The 24,834-nt window shown below is 37.6% G+C and overlaps 1 protein-coding gene across 3 annotated transcripts in view; it reads right to left on the reverse strand.

Annotated features, from left to right (window-relative positions):
* Positions 1-363: 363 nt before the first annotated feature.
* The window catches only part of LOC126644231 (protein-glutamine gamma-glutamyltransferase 5-like), a 32,323-nt gene continuing 7,852 nt past the window's right edge, over positions 364-24,834 (reverse strand). Inside the window, exons 2-14 of one of the 3 annotated variants that reach the window (XM_050323313.1) lie at positions 15,416-15,886; positions 12,948-13,127; positions 12,412-12,654; positions 11,360-11,478; positions 10,720-10,848; positions 10,307-10,484; positions 9,166-9,298; positions 8,235-8,338; positions 7,895-8,137; positions 6,061-6,387; positions 5,059-5,216; positions 4,613-4,746; positions 364-3,655 (exon numbers count right to left, since the gene is read on the reverse strand). In XM_050323313.1, the coding sequence (XP_050179270.1) occupies positions 1,987-3,655; positions 4,613-4,746; positions 5,059-5,216; positions 6,061-6,387; positions 7,895-8,137; positions 8,235-8,338; positions 9,166-9,298; positions 10,307-10,484; positions 10,720-10,848; positions 11,360-11,478; positions 12,412-12,654; positions 12,948-13,127; positions 15,416-15,422 (3,624 nt within the window). In that variant the 5' untranslated portion in view covers positions 15,423-15,886 and the 3' untranslated portion in view covers positions 364-1,986. Of the gene's footprint in view, positions 3,656-4,612; positions 4,747-5,058; positions 5,217-6,060; positions 6,388-7,894; positions 8,138-8,234; positions 8,339-9,165; positions 9,299-10,306; positions 10,485-10,719; positions 10,849-11,359; positions 11,479-12,411; positions 12,655-12,947; positions 15,887-24,834 lie in introns of all 3 variants that reach the window. The other 2 variants (XM_050323302.1, XM_050323322.1) reach the window with 2 other exon arrangements.

The following is a 24,834-nucleotide window of genomic DNA, read 5'->3' on the forward strand; positions in this document are numbered from 1 at the left end:
CTGGAAAAAGAAATCTGAAACTATATTTGATAATTATGTAGCTGCCATGAACTATTAACACTTTCTCAAAAAAAAAATAAAAACAAACACCAACCATATTTTTCTGAAGTAGATACTGTTGGTACCTTTTCTATCCCTTCCTCTGTCACCCAAAGTTTTTTTCATTTTGGCATTTCTGTGGATTTAGAGCTTTACAGACCATGAAAGCAAAGGAAAAACTCATGCAACATCTACAAGTGGAAAGCTTTATTGTGAGCAAAGAAGATAGCTTCATTTTTCTCTGAATACCAAACTGAGTATTTCAGATATAGTAGGAAATCTATAGATTTATTTTGAAGACTTTAGGGAAAGAAGAGTAAATTTAACAGAAATGGAGTGGAGAGGAGACTTCACATACTAGTTCAGATGAAGAGATTTATTCCTTATTTTTCAAGAGGTATTACTGAAAAAAAAGAAATCAAAACAGCAGAGTGACAGGTGTTTTTTAAATTTCCATTTTTATTGTCAATAAGGCAAAGAAATTCTCAGCACATACCTAAAAGAGACTATTGAAACTGTGTAAAAAAACCCAAGTCATTGAATTATGACAACTCTACTACAATATTCAGGTAAATATTTCTTCTACCATACTCAGAATTACTATGCAGTTGATAGTGTTGGCATGTTCATAGCTACAATCTGACACCACACTTTTTCAATATCCTCAGAAGGTTACTCAGTCTCATCACATAGGGGCACGAACTACAGTGATACTACTGAAAAATTATTGCTACATAACTGAAGATTCTGCAGCACCAGCAAAATTATCTTACCACAAAACCCCACAAACACCTGCTAGTAGAAATAATGGAATACTAAAGGAAAATAAGGGAGTGATGGGAGATGTCAGTAAATCCAAAATTCTTGTGAGCAAATCCAAAATTAAGGAACAGTTTCATTATGAGAATATATAATTTCAACTACTAAAACACCTGGAGAAGGTTAGCACTAAAACAGTACCAGTCATCTGAAGAAGATACATTTCCATTCACCTACTTAACCTTTCGAGTTAGGAAGTCCAGGTGTTGGAAACAAAGGATAAAGTCATCTATCCTTCTCTAATTCAGGTCTAGTGACAGAAGTTTCCCAGCTGTACTGAATCAAAAAGGCACAGCTGTGGAATTAAAGCTTTTCCCATAAACCTAAATGCATACAATGTATATGAGAAATTTTTTGGAATATGAAACACATGAAAAACATTCAGTTGTGAAAGCCAATAAATTGGTAATTATTATTCAATAGGTTTTTTGATTCCTGATACTGGAACTGTAACACATCAAGAGTAGTAATACTAAACTTATTATTAAAAAAAAAAAAAAAAAAAAGGAAAAAGAAGCAATTAAACTCTTCAGTTGATTTGTAATGATTTAGTTACTCCACAACCTCCACAGTTTTCATTGCCTCACAAACAGGGAAATATGAGTGCACCCAGAACTGGTCTGAGCTACAACACTGGGGCTCAGGGACACAGTGTCTATTAGGCAGGACTTAAGGTACATCTGCTGCCACTTCTTTGCAACATCCCAAGGACAGTACATTTCATGCAGGGAGAGAGATTTGCTATAAGTGCTGTAGCTTAGGAGGATCTGAGAAATACACATTGCAAGAAATCAAGAGGAGAGAGAGTGGAAAGCACATCATCTATAAAACAGCTTGACTGAGCAAGGAAGTCTGATTACCTGCACTGTGCAGCTATTGTCATGACAGCTCCACGGGGAGCACGTTCATTTGTCACTTCCACCTACCATATCTCAAGACATGCAAGTATCACATGAATGCATCCCTCAGCAGTTGTCTTGCAGCCCATTTTCTGGTACATCTCAAATCCTTAAATAAATACTCAGGACTATGCATGCTGCTCTCCATCACCCTATTTCTAACCTCTTTCAAAGTGTCTGCACACCTGCTTTAACTCACCGGCTTTGCATTTTCCCAGGTTACTCTCCATTACAGGTATTTGCGTTTGAAATAGGTGAGAGTGCTCCTCCCGGGGCTCCAGGGTCTGCGGGACCCTGCTAGGGCCAGGGTGCTGCCAGAGGGGCATGACCCAGAGCGGGTCAGGGTGGCATAAGGAGAGGGAGAGGTGGAGCGAGGTAGGGTGCTGTAGGCAGAGCGGGACAAGGTGTTGTAGGAGGAGCGGGACAAGGAGCTGTACGGAGGGCGTGTGAGGGTGCCATAGGCGGTGCGGGACGAGGAATAGCCTGAGCGCCCCTCGGGGCTCCACAATGATCTGGAGGTGAGACCCCACATGGATTGGGAGCCCGAGCGAGTGGTGGTGTCACAGGAGGGGCCCCACTGAGAACCACACAGCGAGCGAGACCCCTGTGTGCCCACAAACCGGGAGATGGAACGAGAGGTAGGGGCATAGAGGGACTGGGCTGTGACAGCTGACAGGGGGCGTGGGGACGGGGGGCACGGGAGGCAGGCTGCTGACGATGACTCCAAGGGTTGAGCTGCAGGAGAGCTGGCAGGGCGGGACCCCCCAGCCCCCAGAGAGGCAGAATTGGGGGAGCACAGCGAATGGGCTGCAGGGGGCCCTACTGGGCGGGAGGCCGGAGAGCACAGTGAGTGGGCTGCTGGGGGTCCCACGGGACGGGGGGCTGGGGAGCTCCTCATCTGCAGCCCTGTTGGGGTGGTGCTACGGTCAGCAGTGCGGGACACTGGGGAAGCCACTGGGCAGGGGCTTGGGGAGCACACCCCGTGGGCTGCTGGGGCACTCAGGGGTTGAGAGGCCACGGTGGCCATTGGACCACATGGAGGCTGGGTGGTGGGAGAGGGTGCAGAGCCACAGACGACATGCGATATGGAGGCACCAGGCACTGAAAGGGGAGCTGCAGATGGCATGGGACTGCCAATTGTGTGGACTACAGGAGAGCACATAGAGTAGGATGGTGGAGCAGACATATGGGTAGGGACTGCCTGTGTTGCCACAGTGGGGCCAGCCATGAAGTGGGTCAGCAACGCACTCACCGCATTGTTCGCGGGGACAGAGACAGAATAGGACATCGGCCCCCCTCCAGCTCCAGGCAACTGTGTGGGAGCAGAACCTGTCTCAAACACCACATGAGGCATAGGGGTGCACACAGGGTTGGATGTTGGGGCAGGCATGGAGCTATACATGGATTGAGGCACCGGAGTACACGTAGCAGGAGGCACTGTCTCGCATATGACACGGAAGCCAGGATCGCATCCCATCTCAAAACCAGAACTGATGCTTGGATTGAATCCTTGGTTGCAGATGGAGTTGCATAAGGGATGGCCTGCAGGGAGGTACACGAAGTCGTACACAGGCTGGCCCCCTGCACTGCAGTTTGGGTTGCACACTGGGATACATATATATTCACACATGGAGTTGAACGCAGGGTCGGCCACAGGGACAGGCCCAGAGCCATTCACGGGGACAGAGCCATTCTCACACACTGGGAGTGACCCATTCTGGCTGACAGGCAGGACACCATTCTGGCCTGCAGAGCAGCACACTTCAGCCTTGGCACATCCCTTGCAGTAGGCAAACTTATGGCATCCAAAGTTGGCCAGGAGCCGGTGGCTGCCAAGCCTATAAGGTGTGAACTCCACAATGGTCCGTGCCTGTTGGTTGGATGCCAGTGTTCCCAAACTGCAGCAAGAGAAGGAAAAGAATTAGGACCCTAGGTAGCTCAGAGACCCGAAGCGCTACAAGATGAGCACAAAAAGTTGGGTTTGATTTGCTACAACATTCTTAGAAACAAAGTGTTTTGACAACTTTTTATTCTTTACTTCCTCCAAAAAAACCCACATTCTTTGTTTTGAAAAGCATGGTAAAAACTTCTGTCCCAAGAGAAAATTTAGAATAGTCTTGTAGTCAATTCTGTAATTGGAACTGGAAAATAATTTGTGATATTCTCCTGAATTCTTCAAAAATGTTAGTACCCTTCTGCCTCAAAGATGTATATACTGATTCCCATTTCCAGCAGTCTAAGTTTGATCGGGCAGCTTTGTGGAATTGAGTTCATTATTATTCAGTGAGAACAATTCCTAATTGCTTCCCCTCAAAACTAGTCATACTTTTGTCAGTTCTCCTTGTCATGAAGCACAGCAATGCATATTAATGAACAGCTACTTTTCCTAGGAAAACTAACTGGAAGTTTCCAGTTTTCTGTGATTAACATCTTATGACTTTAGAATGCATATTGCTGTTTCTCACTGTCATTCTCTAATTGTTCCTATATGTGGTGCCAGTTCATGAATATTTAGAGGAATTTTATTAAAAGTCGATAGGATTGTAAGGGACTCAATTAGCACTTCTTGTAAAGACAAGAGTGAATTCCCTTTCAGAAAGGAATTTGATACATCTACTTAAATTAAATCTTGAGAAAAATGAAGCAGCAGTGTATCTGCCAGCTTTAAATGATCCATCAGTTTCAAGAGGAGTGAGGTTTTTAATGGAGTCTCAGACTAATAAGAGGCAAAAAGTCCTGTTCAGGTGTTAGACACCAAAAAATCAGAACTAATATTTTCTTCAAAACTTGCTCTGATCTTGCACACCTTAGTCACCCCTCAATATTATCCACATTTAAATAACTGATGAACTTACTCAATGGTCATTGGCTCTTTGAATAAACCACAGCCTTCTAATGTCATGACACAGTTCTTCATATCTTCCTGGAGAGGATTGCAGAAGGAGATCTCTGCAGTACATGGTACCTTCATTCTGGGCTGGCTCAGTAGCTAGTCAGAAAATAAACACATTTTATGTTTTGTAACCCTTAAAAAATTAACAATGAAGTAAATAAATGTAAGGAACAAAATAAAAAAAAAAGTACTCTTCATACATGATTCTTTCTGATTTACTTCTGTGATCTCTATAATTTAAGTCAACTGTTATACTTTAAAAATCACACCAATCTTGCTAAAAGTAAAACTTATAGTAAAAAAAAAGTGAAGTATTTCAAGATCACTGGCCTTGTATCTAGGAGGTAGCCAATAAGAATCCTTAAGTCTGATCCTTAGATCATAAATCCCATAATTAAAGTTCTTTACCTTTACAATAACAGGTGGTCTGTTGATCACAATATCCCTGCTCACCATCAGAACTTCTCCACACTCTGGGTCTGAGACAGCAACTACTTTCATAATGTTGTGATCACACAGGTAAGGTCCATATTGATTATACGATATACACAGTGGAATTTTTTTCACTGTAAAACAAATTTTTTTTTTCCTGAATTATTATTGTTTCCGCTTTCCTTCCTCCTAAAGTTTAACTGAAAGTTATAATGGCTTAAATAAATATCAAGGTATATCACATCATCTTTTAAAACAGATAGGATTTTTCCTGACTTAGGGTGATACATTGCCATCTTCAACAATAAGTTTCACTATTTCCAATTAATATATCAGTGCATTTACAAGGAGATTAGTTGTTTATTATTATTATTATTATTATTACTACTCAGAATTTGGAAACTTTCATTCCAGTTCAATCTTCAAGGAATAATTCAAATGTAGGCAAATTAAAGTTTAGTATTTTAATATCAATATGAAATTTTGTCTTATAATGATGTGGTTTAAGTAAAAGTGTCTTTTTTCTTCCAGGAATAAATATATTAACCATGGAAACAGGTGTTTATGTTCTGCTACACCTTTGCACTTCCCAACATATGGTATGTCTAGGTGCTCTAAGCAAGTCTTTTCCACTGGCTAATATCTTCTGGCCAAAGAAAGCAATGCTTTTCTGATAGACAACTGCAACTTAATCTTTGTATTGAGTCGAGAGACCAGAATTTAAATTTTATGAGACACAATTTTTTAAAGAATCTATAAGTTTTGAGAAATTAAGGAAAGACTACAGTTTACCTGTCACTATACATGTAGTATTGACAATGCGTTGATTTTTGAGTGATTACTCTAAAGGGAATTCAGCTGTCAGTATTTAACACTGTATACATTTCACTTCCCACCTCTATTAGGAAGTCTCCACAAATCCTAAAAAACAGCAATCTCCTGAAAAGAACAGGGTTTTAGACAATTTCACCTTCTTACCTTCTCTTGGACCCAGTGTGACATTCACACTGTCTTTCCAAAACTGATCCATCGGGCAGCCACTGTAGGTTATAATTTGTGCGCACAAATTAAACTTCAGGGTTTTGTTTTCATTACGCAGATTTTCAAGCAGCCAGTGCAGTTGGACATCTTCACCATACATTGGGCAGTTAGCCATCTTTAACCTCATGTTGATACCAGAGTCACTCAAAAATGGGTTTTTCAGAGATGATAACTCTCTGTCAATATGGCAGTTGGAAGCATTGCAGTACCCTGGGTGAATTCTTCTGTATGCCCGGTAAAAGGCTTCTTTGTTTTTCACAGAACCTGTTGAAGAAGACACGATAATGCATCTGCTGGAAGTACAAGAAGCCTATTATTATTCTACTCAAATAATAAAGATAATTAAATTTATTGCTTCTTCTTCCTGGAACCTAAAGTACCCAGCCGGTCTAGCACAAATCCACCAGATAATGAAACACGAGATACAGCAGTCTGAATGCACAGAAGAAAAAAAACGTCTCATGAAAAATAAAATTTAAAAAAGTTCTTTTACTTTTAAGTAGTTAAATATAAAGATGGTCACGTAAATCTCAAAATGTATCGTTAGCAAAACTAAAAATATAACTCTTTATAAGGAAAAGGGTGAATATGGAATGCTACCAGGTCTCTCAAAAAGGCAAAATACACCATTAAAAAAAAACACAAACAACAAACTATCAATTGTTTTCCTTTTTGTTCCTATTAAAAAGAAAGCAAAGTAAAAACATGCAAACAAACAAAAAATACACACAACCCCGTCCAACCCCAACAACTAACCAAAAACAAAGAAAAAAAAGAACCACCCCACAGAGCTTGCAATTGTACAATCAGCTGTGATCCACCCTTCATTCTTCTAGGCAATTTTGCTGGTTGAAATCCTCCCTTCTACTGGAATATGAAAATCAGTAATCTATAGCCCAAAGTAAGAATAGCAGAATATTTTAATAATACGTGAATTTAGTAAGTAGGTATATTTTCTGACAGACCCTGTACAAGAAGTAACAAGTAAGACATTAATCATAGGTTTAGAAGAATTTGTGGTTTTTTTAGATTCTCTCAAGTCTGCTAATATTTTAAACTACTGTACAGATGAGATGAAAATATGTACATACTAATGACATTATTCAAAGGGCTGGAAGGCATGTCCTTAGAGCAGCTAAGGACTTTGGGTTTGTCTGGTTTGGAGAAAAGGAGGCTGAGGGGTGATCTCATTGTTCTCTGCAGCTTCCTGATAAGGAGAAGTGGAAAGGGAGGTGTTGAGCTCTTTATGCCAGTGTCCAGGGACAGGAAGTATGGGAACGGTTCAAAGCCATGCCAGGTAAGGTTTAGACTACACATTAGGAAGCATTTCTTTATTGAGAGGCTGGTCAAACACTAGAACAGGCTTCCTAGAGGTGTGGATTGTGTCCTTTGGTTGCCAGCACCTTACTGGCAAATGCTAAAAGGCATTTGGACAATGCCCTTACTAGTATGTTTTAACTTTTAGTCAGTCCTGAAGTGTGAGGCAGTTGGACGAGATGATCATCGTAGGTCCTTCCAACTGAAACATCCTATCCTATCCTAAATGCATCTAATTACTATGTGCTTTGTTTGAATCACCTAAATATATTTAGAAGTTTAAGAATCAAGGTCTTTGAACAGAAAAGAACCTTCCTCCTTCTCAAAAAAAAAAAAAAAAAAGGACAATTTCAGATTGTTCTACACATTTTAACACAGCAGAGATTACATTAATACTTTTATATGATTAGCATATAAAATTTCCTCTAGCCCATTTAATATGCCTTAGTCATACCTAGTTCATACTTGTAAGCTCCAGTGATATCTTCAAATTGCTCACTGCCAATACTCTTGGTGATTAGACGTTGTCCACATGGCCAAGTGTCACAGAAAAATTTTGTTCTTTTGCCATTGTTTTGGGAAAGCCAGCCAACATAGTTGGAATTTACTCGAGAAAACATATGATGGCCATCATAATCCAAGTCCAGTTCCCCTTCCCTGATGCTTCGAACCCACGTAGGACCACTGCAAGCTGAACCTAAGCCATGGAACAAAAATGTTATAACACATTGTAACCTGAGTAGAGGAAACAACATAACATGAGGAAAATTATTACAATTATAGTAAACAGTTACCTCTGCCAGTTTCCAAAGGTGTTGGATCTAGACACTGCCAATCACCACAGCACTGATTTATGTCTCTGCGAGCCATCCAAGATTCATTCCAGCAGTGGTATCGCCTATAGGATGAAGGAATAGGAATATGGAAGTAAAGATATCTCTTGGATTATAAAGTTTAATGCCTTGCAATGGAGAAGAACCATACCAGAGATAATATTTTAATCAGCAGAACTCTTTCTATGTCTTAACCCTCTTAACAACAGGGACAGGAGTGGTTTTGTTTGCTCAAACTAGAAATTTGCTCCAGAACACCACAAACCCGATTGTAAAATGTGCATATTTTAGTTGATAACATGCCAGCATAGTTCTTTTGTTTAAGTAGTTTCTTTTCCTAACATTTTCCTCCTGATTCTTTAGAGGAAAATCTATGGAGATAGAGATGATAGATATAGATATATATAAATCTATATACATAAAATATACTTAGTCATATTTTTAAGGCTTAAGAAAATATAAGCCCTTAAGTATTTTATGCTAAAATCAGATCCTCATTCCCCTAGTATTTCAGTTTCACCTCTTTTTGGCATATGATATGGCAGAAAATTCATTAAAAGGTCTCACAGATGAGATTTGGACACAAAAAAATTTTCCCATGATCTACTTTATACTTTTACAGCTACTAAGTCTGACAGTCTTATTTTTCACCTGAGGATAAACAGTCAGTATGGATTCTCACGAGAATCCATTGCTTTTTTCTTTTCTGAAAATATACATTAAGTAGACTGCATCTTTAGTAATTTCAAGTTTTTGAAATGCATTATTAGAGAACTGAACAGCCTTACCACACCAGAGAAAGAAATCAAAGAGATACATTGATCTGCTAGATTTATGCCAGTTTTTCTACCATTAAATTTTTTTAAAAGAGCTTTATGTTTTTCTTATTTACCATAGCTTGTCTTTGCCACACAGGTTTTTGCCAGTACAGTCAAAAATCTCACTGACACCAAGGGGATTCTCAATTGAGCATGGAAAACAGAAGTTTGTTACAACACGGCTTGGAATTCCCAAACACCTCATCACTGAAAGAAAAAAAATATGAATGAGTCATTATAAATCACATTTATCAGGCAAATCCTTCACTCATTTTATAAATAATTATTGTATGTCCTACTTTGCAATTATAGAAACAGAATGGATTTGAGGCAGTATTCGGGATGCAGTGATTTTGTCTTCAAAACTTGTTTTTAGTTTTTGCAAAGTAGTCTGAAACAGGCTTAGCAGAAAGAAATAGCTTGTTACTCTTCCAACTTAAAAAAAAAAACACAAAACCCAACCAAACAAAAAAAATACACACACAAAGAAAAAGTAATAAAAAAAAGCCCAAACAAAAACCAAAACCAGATCTGTTTTAAGTTCAGAAATCATTAATGTGGTTCTGCATTAATGAAACACTAATTCTTTCTTATAAACAATGTGGTACAAATCTATGGGATTTCAAATTATCTGTCTTCAATGTATAAGCTAGTTCAGTAAATAAATAGTATAATTTTAGAACCCTTTTTAGAACTTTTGTCTGTAGTGTTTGGTCCACTATTACTCCTTGCAGTAAAAGGAGCAAATAGCCTGATGCTTGTGTGTTTTGGAGGAGATAGTGCTAGAGAACTTCTTACTGTTTGTAACTTAGTGTTTTTCTCATCTTTCAAACCTCATCCAAAGCACAAATTTTGGCTCCATGGTGGTAGTTGGACTAGATGACCTTTAAAGGTCCCTTTCAACTCCAACTATTCTATGATTCAAGATGCTATATTTGCTCTGTGTTTTAATAAAAGTTGCAGTACTGATAACTGCATAGTATGAAGGTCACAGAAAAGACAGAACTGTTTTTCTTGCTCTTCAGCCTGTATAGGAAAGCAATAGGTTTATAATAAACATTATATTAGGAGTATGAGAAAAATATTCAATTTATTTTCCAGTAAAATGCTTAGGAGTAATATTCTTCAAATAGTTCTTAGTATCAGAGATTTTGATCCTCATTTTTTCTACTCTTTTTTGATTAAACTAGATAAGGGCAGACTGAAATATCGTACCTGTGCACATTACTGAAGCAAGAGACCCACAGTACCCATATCTGACCGGCCTGCATCTGCCATTGTACCACTGTTGAAGAATAGGGACACTTCCATTCCAGGAAAAAGGCTTTGTTCCTTTCAGGTAATCATTGTTTTCTGGAATCTTCATGATACTGTTAGTGGTATGGCTGCTTATCTAGAAAGATAAAAGAAAAACAACCTTTTCAAATAGCTGACCACATCTTCACATCCTAAGCATGCCTCAAAATCATCAGAGATTAGTGTTACAAATTTATTTTCCCTGTGAATCTGAGCAAAGTAAGGATTTTACCTTACCACAGTGTTTTAGATTACAGTGCAGTTTGTCCTTCCATAATATAAAGAAGCATGACCTGATCTATTCAGAGGCCTCACACCACTAGAGGTCTTACCATGTGATTTACCACCATGCTGACGTGCACAGGATCATTGCGCCAACAGTGGTCACGATCAGAGCCGTGATGGTAACTTGCACCCATATCTAAGATCTTCAAGCAGATATCCAGTATCCCATCTTCAAACTGAGGAAAGAGAGGTTAACATAGGCATTGTGGTATTCTGGTACTGATAAATTATCTTTCTTGTCAATTATCCAGTCTTTTTTACTTATATGAGCTGTTATCTCTTGCCTTCTGCCCTTTTCTTTCTTTTTTTTTTTTTTTTAAATCAAGCACATCTCCTAGTGGTCTGAATGGTTTTGTCTACCTGTCCAAAGGAAAACCAAAGGGAAAACCATATAATTTTACTTGTATTTGGCCACTTGAATAATTTTCCTACAGAAGAACAATATTTGTTTCACCTATTCCCAGAATATTCTGCAGTTTCCTTAATTTTACTATGGAAAACTTCCTTCCAGTTTTCCAGGGCTGCAATGAGATTCTCAGACATTTTCTTTTGTGTATGCATAGGCTGGACTGATCCCAAAAACCTTTTCACTACAAATAAAGCATACATTTCTGAAAAAATATAGATAATGCTTCACTTATCAGTATATGGATGACATCTATTTCTGAAAAAGTCTTCAAAAAGTACCTGTCCAAAGTGCCATGGTCGAGAAGTAATATGCTTGTGAACTCCTTCATACAGTATTCCATGCTCATTCAGAACATATTCTTCTCTATGGGCCTGATTGTCCATATATACAGGGTCATCTGGAAAAAATGCAGAGCTATAATTCAGACAAAAGATACCTTTCTAGCACTTCTGTATCTTCTGCTTCACTGGATCCCTCTTTCTATTCCTACCAATTTTTGATTTTTACTTTTAAGTATGTACAAGTTTGAGAGCTCTTTAAACGTTCACAGATAATTCATTCCTACTTACAGCTAGATACTACCCTTATGAAGTCTCTCCCTGTTGTAGCACACCTTAATGGAAGAGCTTGCAATTTATCTTCACACTAAGCTGTTCTACAACTTCAACACTGAACAGGTAGAGGTGTGTATCTCATTTTGATAAAATCAGCACAGATAATGGGAATATTTGTCATGTAATGATTTTGACAAGGTCCTACAGAGTCCAGAATTGCTTGCTACCAGAGGAAGACCTACAGAATTTAATTTGTATTTGTGTTATGTTATTTCACAGTGATAACAGAGAATTCACGGAATTACAAAATAGTTGAGGTTGGAAGGGACATCTGGAGGTCATCTGGTCCAACCTCTCACTAGTTTCCCAGGAAAACAGCTTTTAAATATCTCCAAGGATGGAGACTCCACCACCTCTCTGGCCAATCAGTCCTGCTGCTCAGTCACCCTCACAGTAAAAATGTGTTTTCTGATGAACAGAGAAAACGTCCTGTATTTCAGTTTGTCCCCAGTGCTTTCTATCCTGTCAAGATTGTAAAAATTGCAGGAAAACATTCCCCCTCACCCCTAACACCATTAAGAACACAAAACACTGGCCTGAGACAGTCTTGAACTTGGAGGAAAAAATAAAAAATAACAAAACAAAATCCCTCCTTGTTTCTCTTCATTTCTGTGGATCCATCCTTTACTTACCAGCTAAATAATAAATATGTTCAACATTTTTACTCATCACTAGCAATTTTCTTAAAACTATCTGATAATCACTAGAGTCCTTACCTGCACACCAAGGGTTAAAAAGGACATAAAAATCTCCAAGACATCGCTGATATGTGTGACCACAAGATGTGATTTGCATATTGAGAATATAACGGCCAATGCAGACATTGGAGGGAGGAAACACGCTGATACTGATGCATTTTGGCTGATGAATTTTGTAGGAAGCACTCCAGCAGGTTTGATCTAGACATCTGCCCATTGGGAAGGTACATTTTGTCTCATTTGATTCACAGGGTCTGAGGCCTTTTCAGGAAAATAAAAACAACTTCCATCAGACTAAACAAAGCACATGTAAAAGGCTAGTAATTTGCTTAGCCATCATTTGCAAGGCGAAGCTCCCAAGGGTGGATTTCTTTTTCACTTGTCACTTCTGTAGCAGAGTGAGAAAACTTTACATATTAGAAGAACTGCCTGGTTTAGGGGAAGGCAATCTCTTCACATGGAAAATGAATGAGTAGATAATAGTTGTCACTAAAGATTATGGGAAATATTACAAACCAGCAAAGAACTATGAAAGAGTGTTTGGTAATGACTACCTGTCTCCACGGTGAAAATAGCCTGGTCCACGGAGTCATCCCATTCCCGATTTTGGAAATGGGCATAAAAACTGAAGGCTTGCCCTCTCCTTATAATCTGTCTGTCAGTTCCGAAGAAATGAGTATTATGTATTTGACAGTTGGAAGGACAGTTCAAGTCGACATCTCCCAGCTCAATGACTGCAGGACAGAGAAAGGAACACAAAGGAAAAAAACCCATATAATTAAGTTCCCATCTTTGTCTGTAGTTAAGATTAGGTTGAAGAGGAAATAATGATTAAAGACAGAGATAATTCTTTCAGAAAATTCATTCAAGACTTCATTCAAAATTCAGCAACTCTGAAACTGAGACATAAAAGTACTCTTTCCTAGCTTGCAGATGGAAACTTGTCTCTTTGATTTTTAAAGCTGTGCTACAAGTTTCACTTCTTTTATATAGTGCCTGATTGTATTAAAATTCTTGATGCTGAGGGATGATCTTAGCATCTCTATTTGAAAAACTGATTTTATATAGTAATATTCTCTCCACATTACAACACACTGTCTACAGACAGTTACTTTTCAACAACAGTAAGACAGTAAAAGTATTGCACATGTTATCATTTGATCAGGTTTTTTATACAAGCAGTGAAATAATAATATAAATAGAATAATTTAAAGACTTGATATCAAATGTAGGTATTTGAAAGTGGCACTCTAAATGATTTATGACAAAAATAAATACATATAAATATCTACACAGAACTGTAAACAATGTTTAATATCCATGCAAATGTCTCAATCTGTACTCCCAAAGTCATAAAAACTTTGCAGATCTCTTTGAGGAACCTAATGCAGAACGAAACGTTCACAAATTGTGACATTTAAAAAATGCTGATAATCTACCCCAAGTGCTATGATTAGCTTGACAAAAATCTTGACTGATTCCCCCTTAGGCATTCTGCTTGCATATCAGTCATTTCATAGGAGTAATTATGACACTGGTGCCAGAAGGATGGGTGGCAACGTTCATCTTTGCTTATTTGCATACCTCTTTTTATTTTCAAAAGTGTTTCACTGTAATTGAAGACAATGGGAGCCACAGATTCTCAGCAGTTTTGGAAACTTGGCTTACTGAAGTACAAAGTCTTATATATTATTATAATTCTAAAGGGTTAAGTTTGGTCCTGCTATGCCTACAGAAAAATCTAACAATACAACTTCTCTAACTTCATGGTTCCAAGTTGAATACAGAGTTGGCATTTAAGGGAAACTAATTTTTCCCATCTAGAACCAAAGGTGTATCCACATAAAAGGAGATTCATAGTAAAGCCCATGGGACCAGGACACTTTAAACACAAACCCCTGGAGTTTCACAGGATCACAGTCTGAATTAAAAAATAATTAAAAGTAATAGAGAGGGGAGGGTGGGTAGGGAAGGGGAAAAAAAAAAAGAGCAGTTTTTTTTTCTCATTTGTTTCCTTGAATAAAAATATCTCATTTCTCATCTAACCATTTAAATGTGGTAATGAATTGGTCATTCAGCTCTTCAGTAGAGATCAGCAACAAATGCAGGCCTGGGCACTATCCATGTCAAAAACGCGCATATTAGCAACAACAACAAAAAATACAGTAGTGGATTGCATCACTATTGCTCATGAATACATCATATCTGCTGACAAGAAAGAGCAACAGAATTGAACTGAAAATCTCGTATCTTAATGAGAGTTGTCAACCATAACATAAAGTGGTCTGGCAGAACAGAAAGTGCTTATGGCACACACGATGAATTCCTGCAGATAAGAGCCCTGAAAGAACCTGATCCTTGCCTGGCCTCTGGAGGCATTTGTAAACCAAGACAACTACTCTTCATCCACTCATTAATCCAGTTGAACCAGAACATCAGGGAGTGGAGCTATTACATCTTTCCCAAGGAAGCTCTCTAAAGTCAGCCCACAGTTTACTAATCAGATTTAGGTATCACAACTGGATCACAAAGGAGCTAGTGATTGCTTTCTTAAGCAAAAGTAGCACAGAAAAATATATTAAAGGTAATTCAATTTCACATCTCTTACTGGTTTTCTGTTTCTGGAGAAACCCAACTGTCAATATCACTCATTGGGTTTTCTCTAACAATTCACATTTCGCCTTCATTCATTGTGAAATAATTGCTTCTAGCATAAGAATACTGAAAACTAGTACTTTATGTTGGAAATACAATGTATTCGTTTCATGCTATTTCTTATTCTCAAAATTGGCTGTTGTTTCAACAAGTCTACATAGCTCTCTTTTTCCTTTATAATTTTTTCCAAAAGTTTTTTTTTCCTTTCTCACTAACTCCACAAAGAACATTCAAACATACAAGCAGTTCCTAGACTTAATGCCATACACAAAAATATGTGTAAATTTTTGTGTCTGTACACTTGATCATTTAATTATTTCTGCTTTCAGTCCTGACTCAAAGAATAGTAAAGTTTCAAGACACTCACCTTCCATTTTTCTTCTACATGTACTAGTATCTGAGCACAGTACTGGTGGAGGTATCTGGTCCTCAGCAAGGTGCACTGCAAGGTCTGACAGATCTCCTCTGCAAACCAACCTAATTTCCTCTCAGTAACATTTATATTCAGAACTAAGAGGCCGTCACACATGTTGCATCAACAAAATACCAGTTTAAAAAGAAGCCCCACCCATGTGTCTAGTGATGCTCATAAATGATTCATTTTAACTTCCAGCATTATTAGGGAGAGTCCTGTGGCTTGCTGAAGGAAGGGAGAGATTTTGGTACCTCACCTATAGCATAGGACTCTCAGTGTCCTACAACATGCCCTGCCTCAAAAATATTTTAAGACCAGGATGAATCTAAACACGTTTTAGAGTAAGCCATTACTTTTAGCCATCTAAAGTTCCCATAAATCCCAGCACCTACTGCTCCCTTCTGGTTAGACATCTTCAGATACCTAGAGGGAAACAATAAAGAACACCAGAGTTAAGCTGAATTTCTACTCTCATAATATGGTGGATGTTTTTATTATATAATATAATATATATAATATATGTTTTTATTATATAATATAAGCAGAAAGCTCAGCTTTCAGAAAGTCTGCATAGCTCTTCCTCTGAGTGAAGGTTGGAGCAAAAGGACCAGTTACAAACTTTTCCAGCTGAATTTTAAAATATACAGAGGGCATGAATTAAAAGTTTTTGAAGTTGATGGTAAAATTTAAAATAAAAATTAATTAAATTAATTATACTTTCTAGCACACAGTTTTGCAGCTTCTTAGTTTAATCCCCCCCTCTTACCCTGAATTTATGAAAACTGTTTCAAATAATTTCTGTAAGTAAAAAACATTTAAATATTTTGGCACAAAAATTGCATCATTTTATTTAGGTTCCAGGTGTATTTAGTAAAATAAAACCACATAACCACAACACTGCGCTTTCTTTGAACAAGCAGTGAGGAGGACATTGGCCTGCAAATAGGTAACATGGATTGAAATTTCTTCTAGCAAAACCAGAATGAACATGTGCTACAGTTTGTTCCTATCCTTCTTATTCCTTTATACCAAGCTTTACTCCATAAGCTATCCTTTAAATTCCTCACAAGTTATTCTGCTTTGGATTAAAAAAAAAACAAAACCAAAACCCACAACCCAACCTTAAACAAAAAACCAACCAACCAACAAAAAAACTCAAAAAAACCCCACCCAAAAACCAGAGAAACCAAACAAACTTAAGAACAAAAAAATCGGAGAAAGACTCAGACACAATGACTGAAGTTCACAGATTTGCGTAACTGTCTGGATTCTAGACAGTGCTTTAAGAAATCATGAAATGAAACAGTGCAACTAACATTGAAATAACTTAGTAAGCACAACTTAACAACTGAAGTATTGTGAAATAACTTCACAGAAACTAAACCAAAGAAAAAAATCAGCACATCAACTATGAATTTGGAAGAAAGTGGTTAAAAGATTTGTAGGATGCATATGAAAGTGAACGTAATATTCAATGTGCTCATATTTTGAAAATTGAAAACATTTGGCTAGTCAATAGGCAGACATGAAAAAGTATGAATCCTAAGTATTTCATCTCTCATATATCTGAAAGCTTTCTTCTTCTTAGAATTTTTCATTTGACTGTTAAAATTCAACTAATTGAAAAATGAAAATTTAAATCAAATACTTTTTCATAAGAAATAATTTAGTTGCCATACACGCATAATCAGCTTTCAATCAACCTGCACAATGGGAATGGTTGTGGTCAAGTCAGCCGTCAGAGACTTGCCTACAAACAGGTGTGCATACTGGTATCCAGAAACCAGAACAGAAAAGTCCCAAAGTTGGTCCCAGTTTCCAAGAACACATTAAAATCCCCTGAAAGATGTCTAGTTCAATCTTCTGACTGAAATATCTTGGTAAATGAAAGCCTGTGACAAATACAAGAACTCAAATAAGCATCAGTAAGTGGCTGCACCTGTGGGTTCAAAGAGACTTAATTAAGAGTGTAAAATAATAAAGACCTGAATCAGGAGCAGAACACTTTCTGTATATATATGTGAGTCACTGGCTTTAGTAAGTATGCTTGCTTAGATCCTTGAAGCTGCTTTGGTGCCTATCTGTCTCTGGAGGATCATTATATAGATGCCCAGCCCCAAAGCAAAGCCTCCCAGATCCCCACGTTCCTGCCTATCAGTTTTTGCCAAGCAATCCAATTGCTGCTGCCAGCTCACAGCTATCCGACTGGTTGGTCCTCTCACTCAAGCCCAAGTCTCATGTACCTAAAGTAAGAATCTTTAACAAGGTAGAAAATCACAGCATACCAACCAGGTCCCTTGGTGCACTCAGTCTATTCTTACCCCTCTTGTCTACCAAGCCCTGCATCATATCAGTTGGATTCAGGGTGTCCATGCACCAGGGCCACCACTGAAAGAGGCACAGGAGACTGAGCACAAACAGGAAACAGAGATAATTGTTCAAAGGAAGGTTTTGCCTCTCAGCTTATGGCCTCTCTGAACAACTGATGCATCCTAATTGCTGAACTCCAAGGCAGGTTGCTGACCTCCATCCAAAGTGTCTCCTCCTGGATAAAAACAGCTGCCTTGACAGCGAGGTACACCAAACTGAGGTTAATAGTTAGAGCTGAGGCTCTTTTCCTCTCTGCCTCCATGTTTTTCCATAACACTTTACTTATCATTCACTCAAGCTCTTCTCCACGTTAACTACAGTATCTTACACATCCAACATTCCTTGAAATGTACAGAGTAGACAATATGTCTGATGCAGGCCTGAAAATTCTGCAGGATAGCACACTTATGAGGATCTAGGCACTTCCAGAAATTAAGCCATTTAGGATATTAAGATCCTTTAAAAACCTTGAATTTGGACTATATACTGCACACAATAGCACAGGTTACATTTATTTTTTACAGTATGTTTGGTTTTTTTTAAATATTACTTACATTGCAATGGTCTAATGTATGATGAGCATTTATAAAGTCAAGTGGTGTGCCTACTAAGGCTCTGAAATCTCCATAGATTTCAATTGCCCACTGAGCCACCAGGAAAGGGCGAGGATTGAGGAACAGGGCATTGCAATCACAGAAAGAACACCTATGAATGGCACTGATGCAGTTCTACTGCATCACTAATACATTTGGGAACAAAAAGAAGTTGCTGTAATCAAGCATCCAAGCAAGGAATCCTTTCAAGGAAAAGGAACTCAAAATGACAGTTCAACCAGGGGAAAAGGAAGGAATCAGAAAATATGTGAATTGAGATTAAAGTGTTTTGGTGAAAGTGTCATCTACTGGAAAGGTGAGGTAACTGCAGTTCCTAAAAAACATTTTTCAACTTAAACATGTGTCAGTAGGCAGCTCTGAAGTTCACTTTTGCACTTGGTCATATAATTGTATTCCTTTGATCACTGGAGCTGGAGTTGATCTTATAGCAATGAGTGATGGAATAAAAAGATACCTGTCAAGGTAGGATATTAGAAATCATTAAGTGACATCAATAGCCACTCCCAAGAGTTCAGGAATATTATGTCTAACAAGGAAAGGGGATAAAGAAGAAAAAAGTTGGATGCCACAGGTTACTCTAAAATAAACACATTTGTTAGGAATCCACATCTGACCTTTCAAAGCCTCATATTACGAGGGCTACAGGCTGACAAACATGAACTCTGTCACAGAACACACCCAGAGTTTCTTAAAATTCATAAATTAATTTGCAATGAAGGTGCCTTTCATTAAAGAGCCTGAAAGCACTGGCAGCTACTCTGTTAAGTGTAAGCAAGCATTGCAGCACCATATTTACAGGTGAATTAGGACGCAGAAATGCTTCAAATGAAATCGTAGACCAGAAGTCTGTGTGTTTTTAGAAGTACATGGTAGCTTTGTCTTTCTAGAAGCTGGAGGAAATTAGTAGCATTAAATAATGATAGGTGGTTTCTGACACAACGAAACCACCAGTCTTCATACAAAGAAACCAAAAACTCCTTCAAGGAAGCTCCTATCCAAGCTGGACCATAGGACTCTCTTTGAGTTCTGATGGAGCTACTTGCTCTCGTCTCAGTCTTTTTCTGGGTTTCCATTAATTGTGTAAGCCCTTTCTTTTGCTCCATTTAATAAGATGCTTTTTTCAATATCCACAGTACTGATGAGAAACACATACACCTATAATGTTGCAGTATATGCAGGATGCAGAAAGGTCAAACAATTATAGGATATGAACCTCATGACAGCAAGCAACATCATTTGTGCTTAAGGCATATTGGCACCATATAGAATAGAACCTAGACCCGAGTCATACTGTAGGCCTTACTTCTGTACTTCACCTTTGCACTATAGCACTACTTTAGCTTTTTTTTTTTTTAAATTGGTTGTTTTTCTCCTGTACTTTAATAACAGTAGCAACAGTGACCGGGTTAACTTAATAGAATAAAACCGTAAACATTACATAAATTTCAATCAGTGTGTTTCAATAAAAAGAAAAATTTGACTTGTTTACCAAAAAGCCCCAAACAAAACCAAAACCCCAACCCCTTTTCACAAACAGAAGCTAGAATTTATAGCTGAGTAATTTGCCAGGTAACCGACTCCAAGTTCACTTTCCAATGAGCTTGTTTCCAACTATATTTAAAAACGAAAGTGGAATAAGGTAGGGCTACTGTAAATTCAAACCTCAGCTCACTGAGTAGAAACTTTCCCACACAGAGAAACCTATAAATCACCCAGCCTGTGATTATAACCCACCAGTCTAACTGCTCTAGTAATAGAGTAGATACCATGGATCTTTTACCTGTACAGGCAATGCTAATTGGAAAACTCTTAGTCTGAGCAGTGGCAGTTGAAAGAATAAAACTAGGAGGGACATTTACTGCGTTGGATCACAGAAGGTTTGAGACACCCTGGAAGAAAGCAAGTTGGCTCCTATTCTGCTCTTTCATTTAAAGCTTCAATTTTTAATGAAGCTTGTTTGTTGTTTTTAAATATCCATTTTCTCCTCTAGTGCTTTATTGCATTTAGAATTTTGTTATATAGGGGTAGATCTCAACATCTTGAGGCACAGGTCTAAAATACAGATCTCCATCCCAGCAAAAAAGTGTCAGGTACTGTTATTTACAATATAAAGAGCTCTTGATTTCACCTGGAACTATCTAATGTTAAAAGTAAAGATGAGGAAATATTTATTCTCACAAAATAAGTTCAATACCTGAGTGACGTAATTTTTTCAAATTTTCTAAAATTTTGCATTCATTGCTTATTTTGAACTTAAAAATATGCAGTCATGATTTTTTTAATTTTAAACATTTGTGAGCCGATGATATGTAAGTTAAAATTAACAGGGACACATAAAATTCTTGGCCCTTTCATCAGATCTCTGACATATACACAACCTGGTATACAAAGAAGATAGAAATGTGTGAGAGTAAGGAAGGAGTCATGTATCAGAAATGTAAATCCCAGTATTCATTGTTTTTTTTAAACTTATACAGACGCAGTTTCTTCAATGAGAAACAGCCTAGTAACTCACTTGTAGGCTCCAGTACCACTTTTTTTTTCTTTTTTTTTTCTTTTTTTTTTTTTTAAGGAAAGAAACAAATACATTTCAACTCATTTGACTTTTTTTTTTATCATTTTTATTTTTTTTTAGGTTACCAGGCCTGATGGCTGGTGGTTTCTCTGCTCATTCAGGAATAATTAGACAGTAGGTTTGGGCAGACAAACTAACACATTTGCTGGAACACCAATCAATGGCATTGCTCTAATGGTATTTGCCTCAGCTTTCAAAGTCTTCCCAATAACAGGGGATTAGCAATTGATTTTAGTGAAACATGGAGCTCTGTTTTCAGTAGTATAAATACAGCACAAGACACAGAATGAAAAGTGCCAGAGGGGTAGGGAGCTGGAAGTGCTGGTTTAGATGGAGACAGGCAGTAGCAAAAGACAAAGCTGGTGTCCCCCCATGACAGAAGTATTTTTATGTACTTGTTTTAGATGTATTATAGGCTCCGCTCCACTCCACTTCTGATTGCTCATTCAATTCAAACTCTGCTACTGCAACAGATTTTTACTTCTAGTTCATTACTTTGTCATAAGGGACAGGCAGGTCAACTCAACCACTAATGGCAGTGTATGAAAGGAGGTCAAAACATAAGTCAGAACTGGCACAAAAACAGCTGATGTCTCTCAGTATAAAAGCAGTAAACACTTCTAGGTCTTGTACAAGCATGGCATACAAGCATAATCTTAGAATGATGCAGCAAATACTTCTAACTCTTTTACAAACCCAGCCATACAGACACAGGTATTAATGCCAACACATTTCTTTGAAGGCCCTTTTCTCCCTTTACTAGAAGTTCCTGAGTCAGTAGGCTTTCTTTCATTTCAATAAACATTCTTGGCTTGCTTTCAGATCTCTGCCTTTTGGCAAGAAGATCCTTGATGCGTCATTTAACATCTTAACATACAGAGGCCACAATCACATTTTTAACATAATCTTTTCTACAATAGTTTCTGATACACTTCCATTTATATTTTAATAAGTTTTACTAAGCAAAATACCCATTAACATGCTCTATAAAAGCTATATATGTTCTACCATCCTCAAAATGGAAAAAAAAAATCATAAGAAACTACCTTAGCTTAGTTTAGATTCAATATAGATTTTATTCAGTAAGCTGTAGCACACACCAAGCAAGCGTTTTGGTAAAACATTGTGTAGTTATTCTTGATTCAGTATGAGTTTATATCATCAAAAGACATTCGCAGAGGTCAAAAGAAGACTGCTGTTCTGGTTGTTTGTTTCTAGTAGGATGCAGTAGATAATGTTATTATGCCCACCGGACCGAATTTTAAGTTAATGTACTAAGTTACTAACACTTTACAGTTGTTGTAACATCTCACCATGCTTTGTGTTTGTCATGAAAAGTGGCATGGACAACTTGTTTTCGCAACTCTTAATGAAATTCCTTCACACGTGGAAAAATAATTAGCATGGGACTGAATATGCGTCCTTTTATACCAAGATGACCAGTAATTCAGAAATGATTGGCTACGTACTGTTCCCCATTATACATGGGCAACTTCTCCTGATGCATCTGAGTAAAATTTCATGATGATGAATTTTTCAGCTATTGAATTATTTTCAGAAGAAAATCCAGAGTAAGATTCTACTTTCAGTTTTTAGTTGTTTCAATACATTCTTATTGCACAAACTTTCCACATTTTGGCCGATACACAGAAATAAAATCCATGCCACACCTTTCTTCTTGGCACTTCACTATCAGAACTTCATTAATGCAGTAAAAAAAGTAGTGCAATGACAACTTAATTGCATCATGAAAATAAGCAGGGAGACATCTACACACCCAGATATCACATACTTCAAGCAGCACCTTCCAGTTTTTCTAGTCAGCTTTTAAATATGACTGTATTTTAAGGACGTATGAAAATGCTTTGGGCTAGTTTGCTACCTACAAACATGGATTCTCTCCATGGTGAAGTCACAGTAGCCATAACCTTGATTTGCTGCATTTTAAACTAATCCAGCTGCCTTCAGTAATATCTTGGTCTAATCCTATGCTCAATTATGTTTTAAAGCTTTTTTTTAACGTTATGTTTCTCAGTTTCTGCTCAAAGAAACTGAATATTCACAAGATGTTTTGCAAATAATTTTGCTACACTTAGAAATCAATAAGAATATCAAGTCTATTCTTTGCTGGTTTCAAACACCACACATTAGAGAGTGCCATACAATAATCTGAAATGAGTTCTTTTTCATAAGCACACATCCAGCTGAGCAATAATTACAGTGAAATATGCTGTCATCTTTCCAAAGAATAGTAATTAGGGACATGAGCCTGGATGCCTTGTATGCTTATGGAAACATTTTTTCTTTCCAGCTAACGATCATCCAAATAGTAAATCATTAAAAGGAAAATGGCAAAGAGTGTGGGTAGTGATTGTCATCAGCCTTGTACACAGCTCCAAACTCTGTCATCTTCCTTTGAAGAGAAAGGATGATGATGCCAAAGTTCAAATTCTTTGTGCTTCTTTGGTGAAGAAAATAAGTACAGGCAATTTATCTTGTAATTTTTTTATTAGTAACACTTCAAGACAAATCTCCCATGTTTTCCCTCCTTTATTGACCTGGAAAAACATCTTTATATTCGACAGACTATCCCTATTATGTGGGGCAAAGAGTCAAAACCATCTCATACAAAAAGTAGCAGTGTATCTGTGACTACCGTAATAATTTAAAGCAACACCTATAAGCACAGGCATATACCTCTCTGAAACTAGCTTAGAATAATCACCAGCTTCCTTTTTTCTAGTCAGACCAATTTTTACTACTCCCATACTAGTGCAAACGGATTGCCAGGTGGAATGAAAAAGCCCTCCCTCACTGCTCCATTTTGCTGAAACAGGAATCATTACTCTTATGTACTTAGGTAACAAGTATCTAGTGAACAAGAATCTTGAGCTGGTTTTGGTTTGATGTCTCAGCATTTAATAAATATTTAACAAAGTAATTATTACCAACACTTGGTATTGTTTTTATTATTTTTCAATTAACATTACAAAGGGTAACTGGTACCTTCTTTGCAGTTTTTCGAGGGATACACACCAGTCTGTCATATGACCAATGCACCAGTAAACCGTAACATTTTCTTGGGACTTAGGAGAACCAGCTTCCAGAGATACAGGAAAAGCTGCTTCAAACCTAACAGTGTAGGTGTGACTATAACTCTTATCTCCCAAATAATATGTGATCTAATTCTAAAGCCCTTACGGCAAAGTTTTCTCCTCTCCACCATTTAGATGAAAAATCACAGTGTTAACTAAATAAGCACCTCCTTTTCCTTTTCCTCTCTAATCTCAAGTGCAGTAAACTTCTGTGAATTTCCCCCTCAAAGAGTGAGCCCATTCCAATGAATACCATTTTTCTCATCTACTGCTACTTTTCAGGTTGTTGAGAAAAATAATTGTTAGAACATAGGACACAACGACACAGAAAGAAAACTTGATAAAAAAATTGTGAAGATGACAGTAAAGCAGGTCAGAGGGATTATTGTTTAATTAAAAATGCTTCCCTCTTTTACAAATACTCTGACCAATTTTTTTTTTTTTTTTTTTTTTTGCAACTAGTAAATGTCATCGAATCTATTCAAAATTATTCCCCTTCCAAGTATTTGTTTTTCTTCCTCCAAGTAGTAATACATCTCAGGTTTTGCATTTCTTAACCAATATACTGCATACAAACCACAGGCATGTTAAGACACAAAGCAACACTTTACATTTCATCAACCTCACCGTGATGAAGCAGGTTCGTACGTATTCCTGAAGCATGTTATTGCCCACATTGAAGAAATTCCCAAAGTGTGATGGCTGCTATTCATGCTC

The sequence above is a fragment of the Myiozetetes cayanensis genome, unplaced genomic scaffold (genome assembly GCF_022539395.1).
Source record: "Myiozetetes cayanensis isolate MyiCay16 unplaced genomic scaffold, myiCay2020 scf1, whole genome shotgun sequence".
In the NCBI taxonomy this organism is placed as follows: Eukaryota; Metazoa; Chordata; class Aves; order Passeriformes; family Tyrannidae; genus Myiozetetes; species Myiozetetes cayanensis.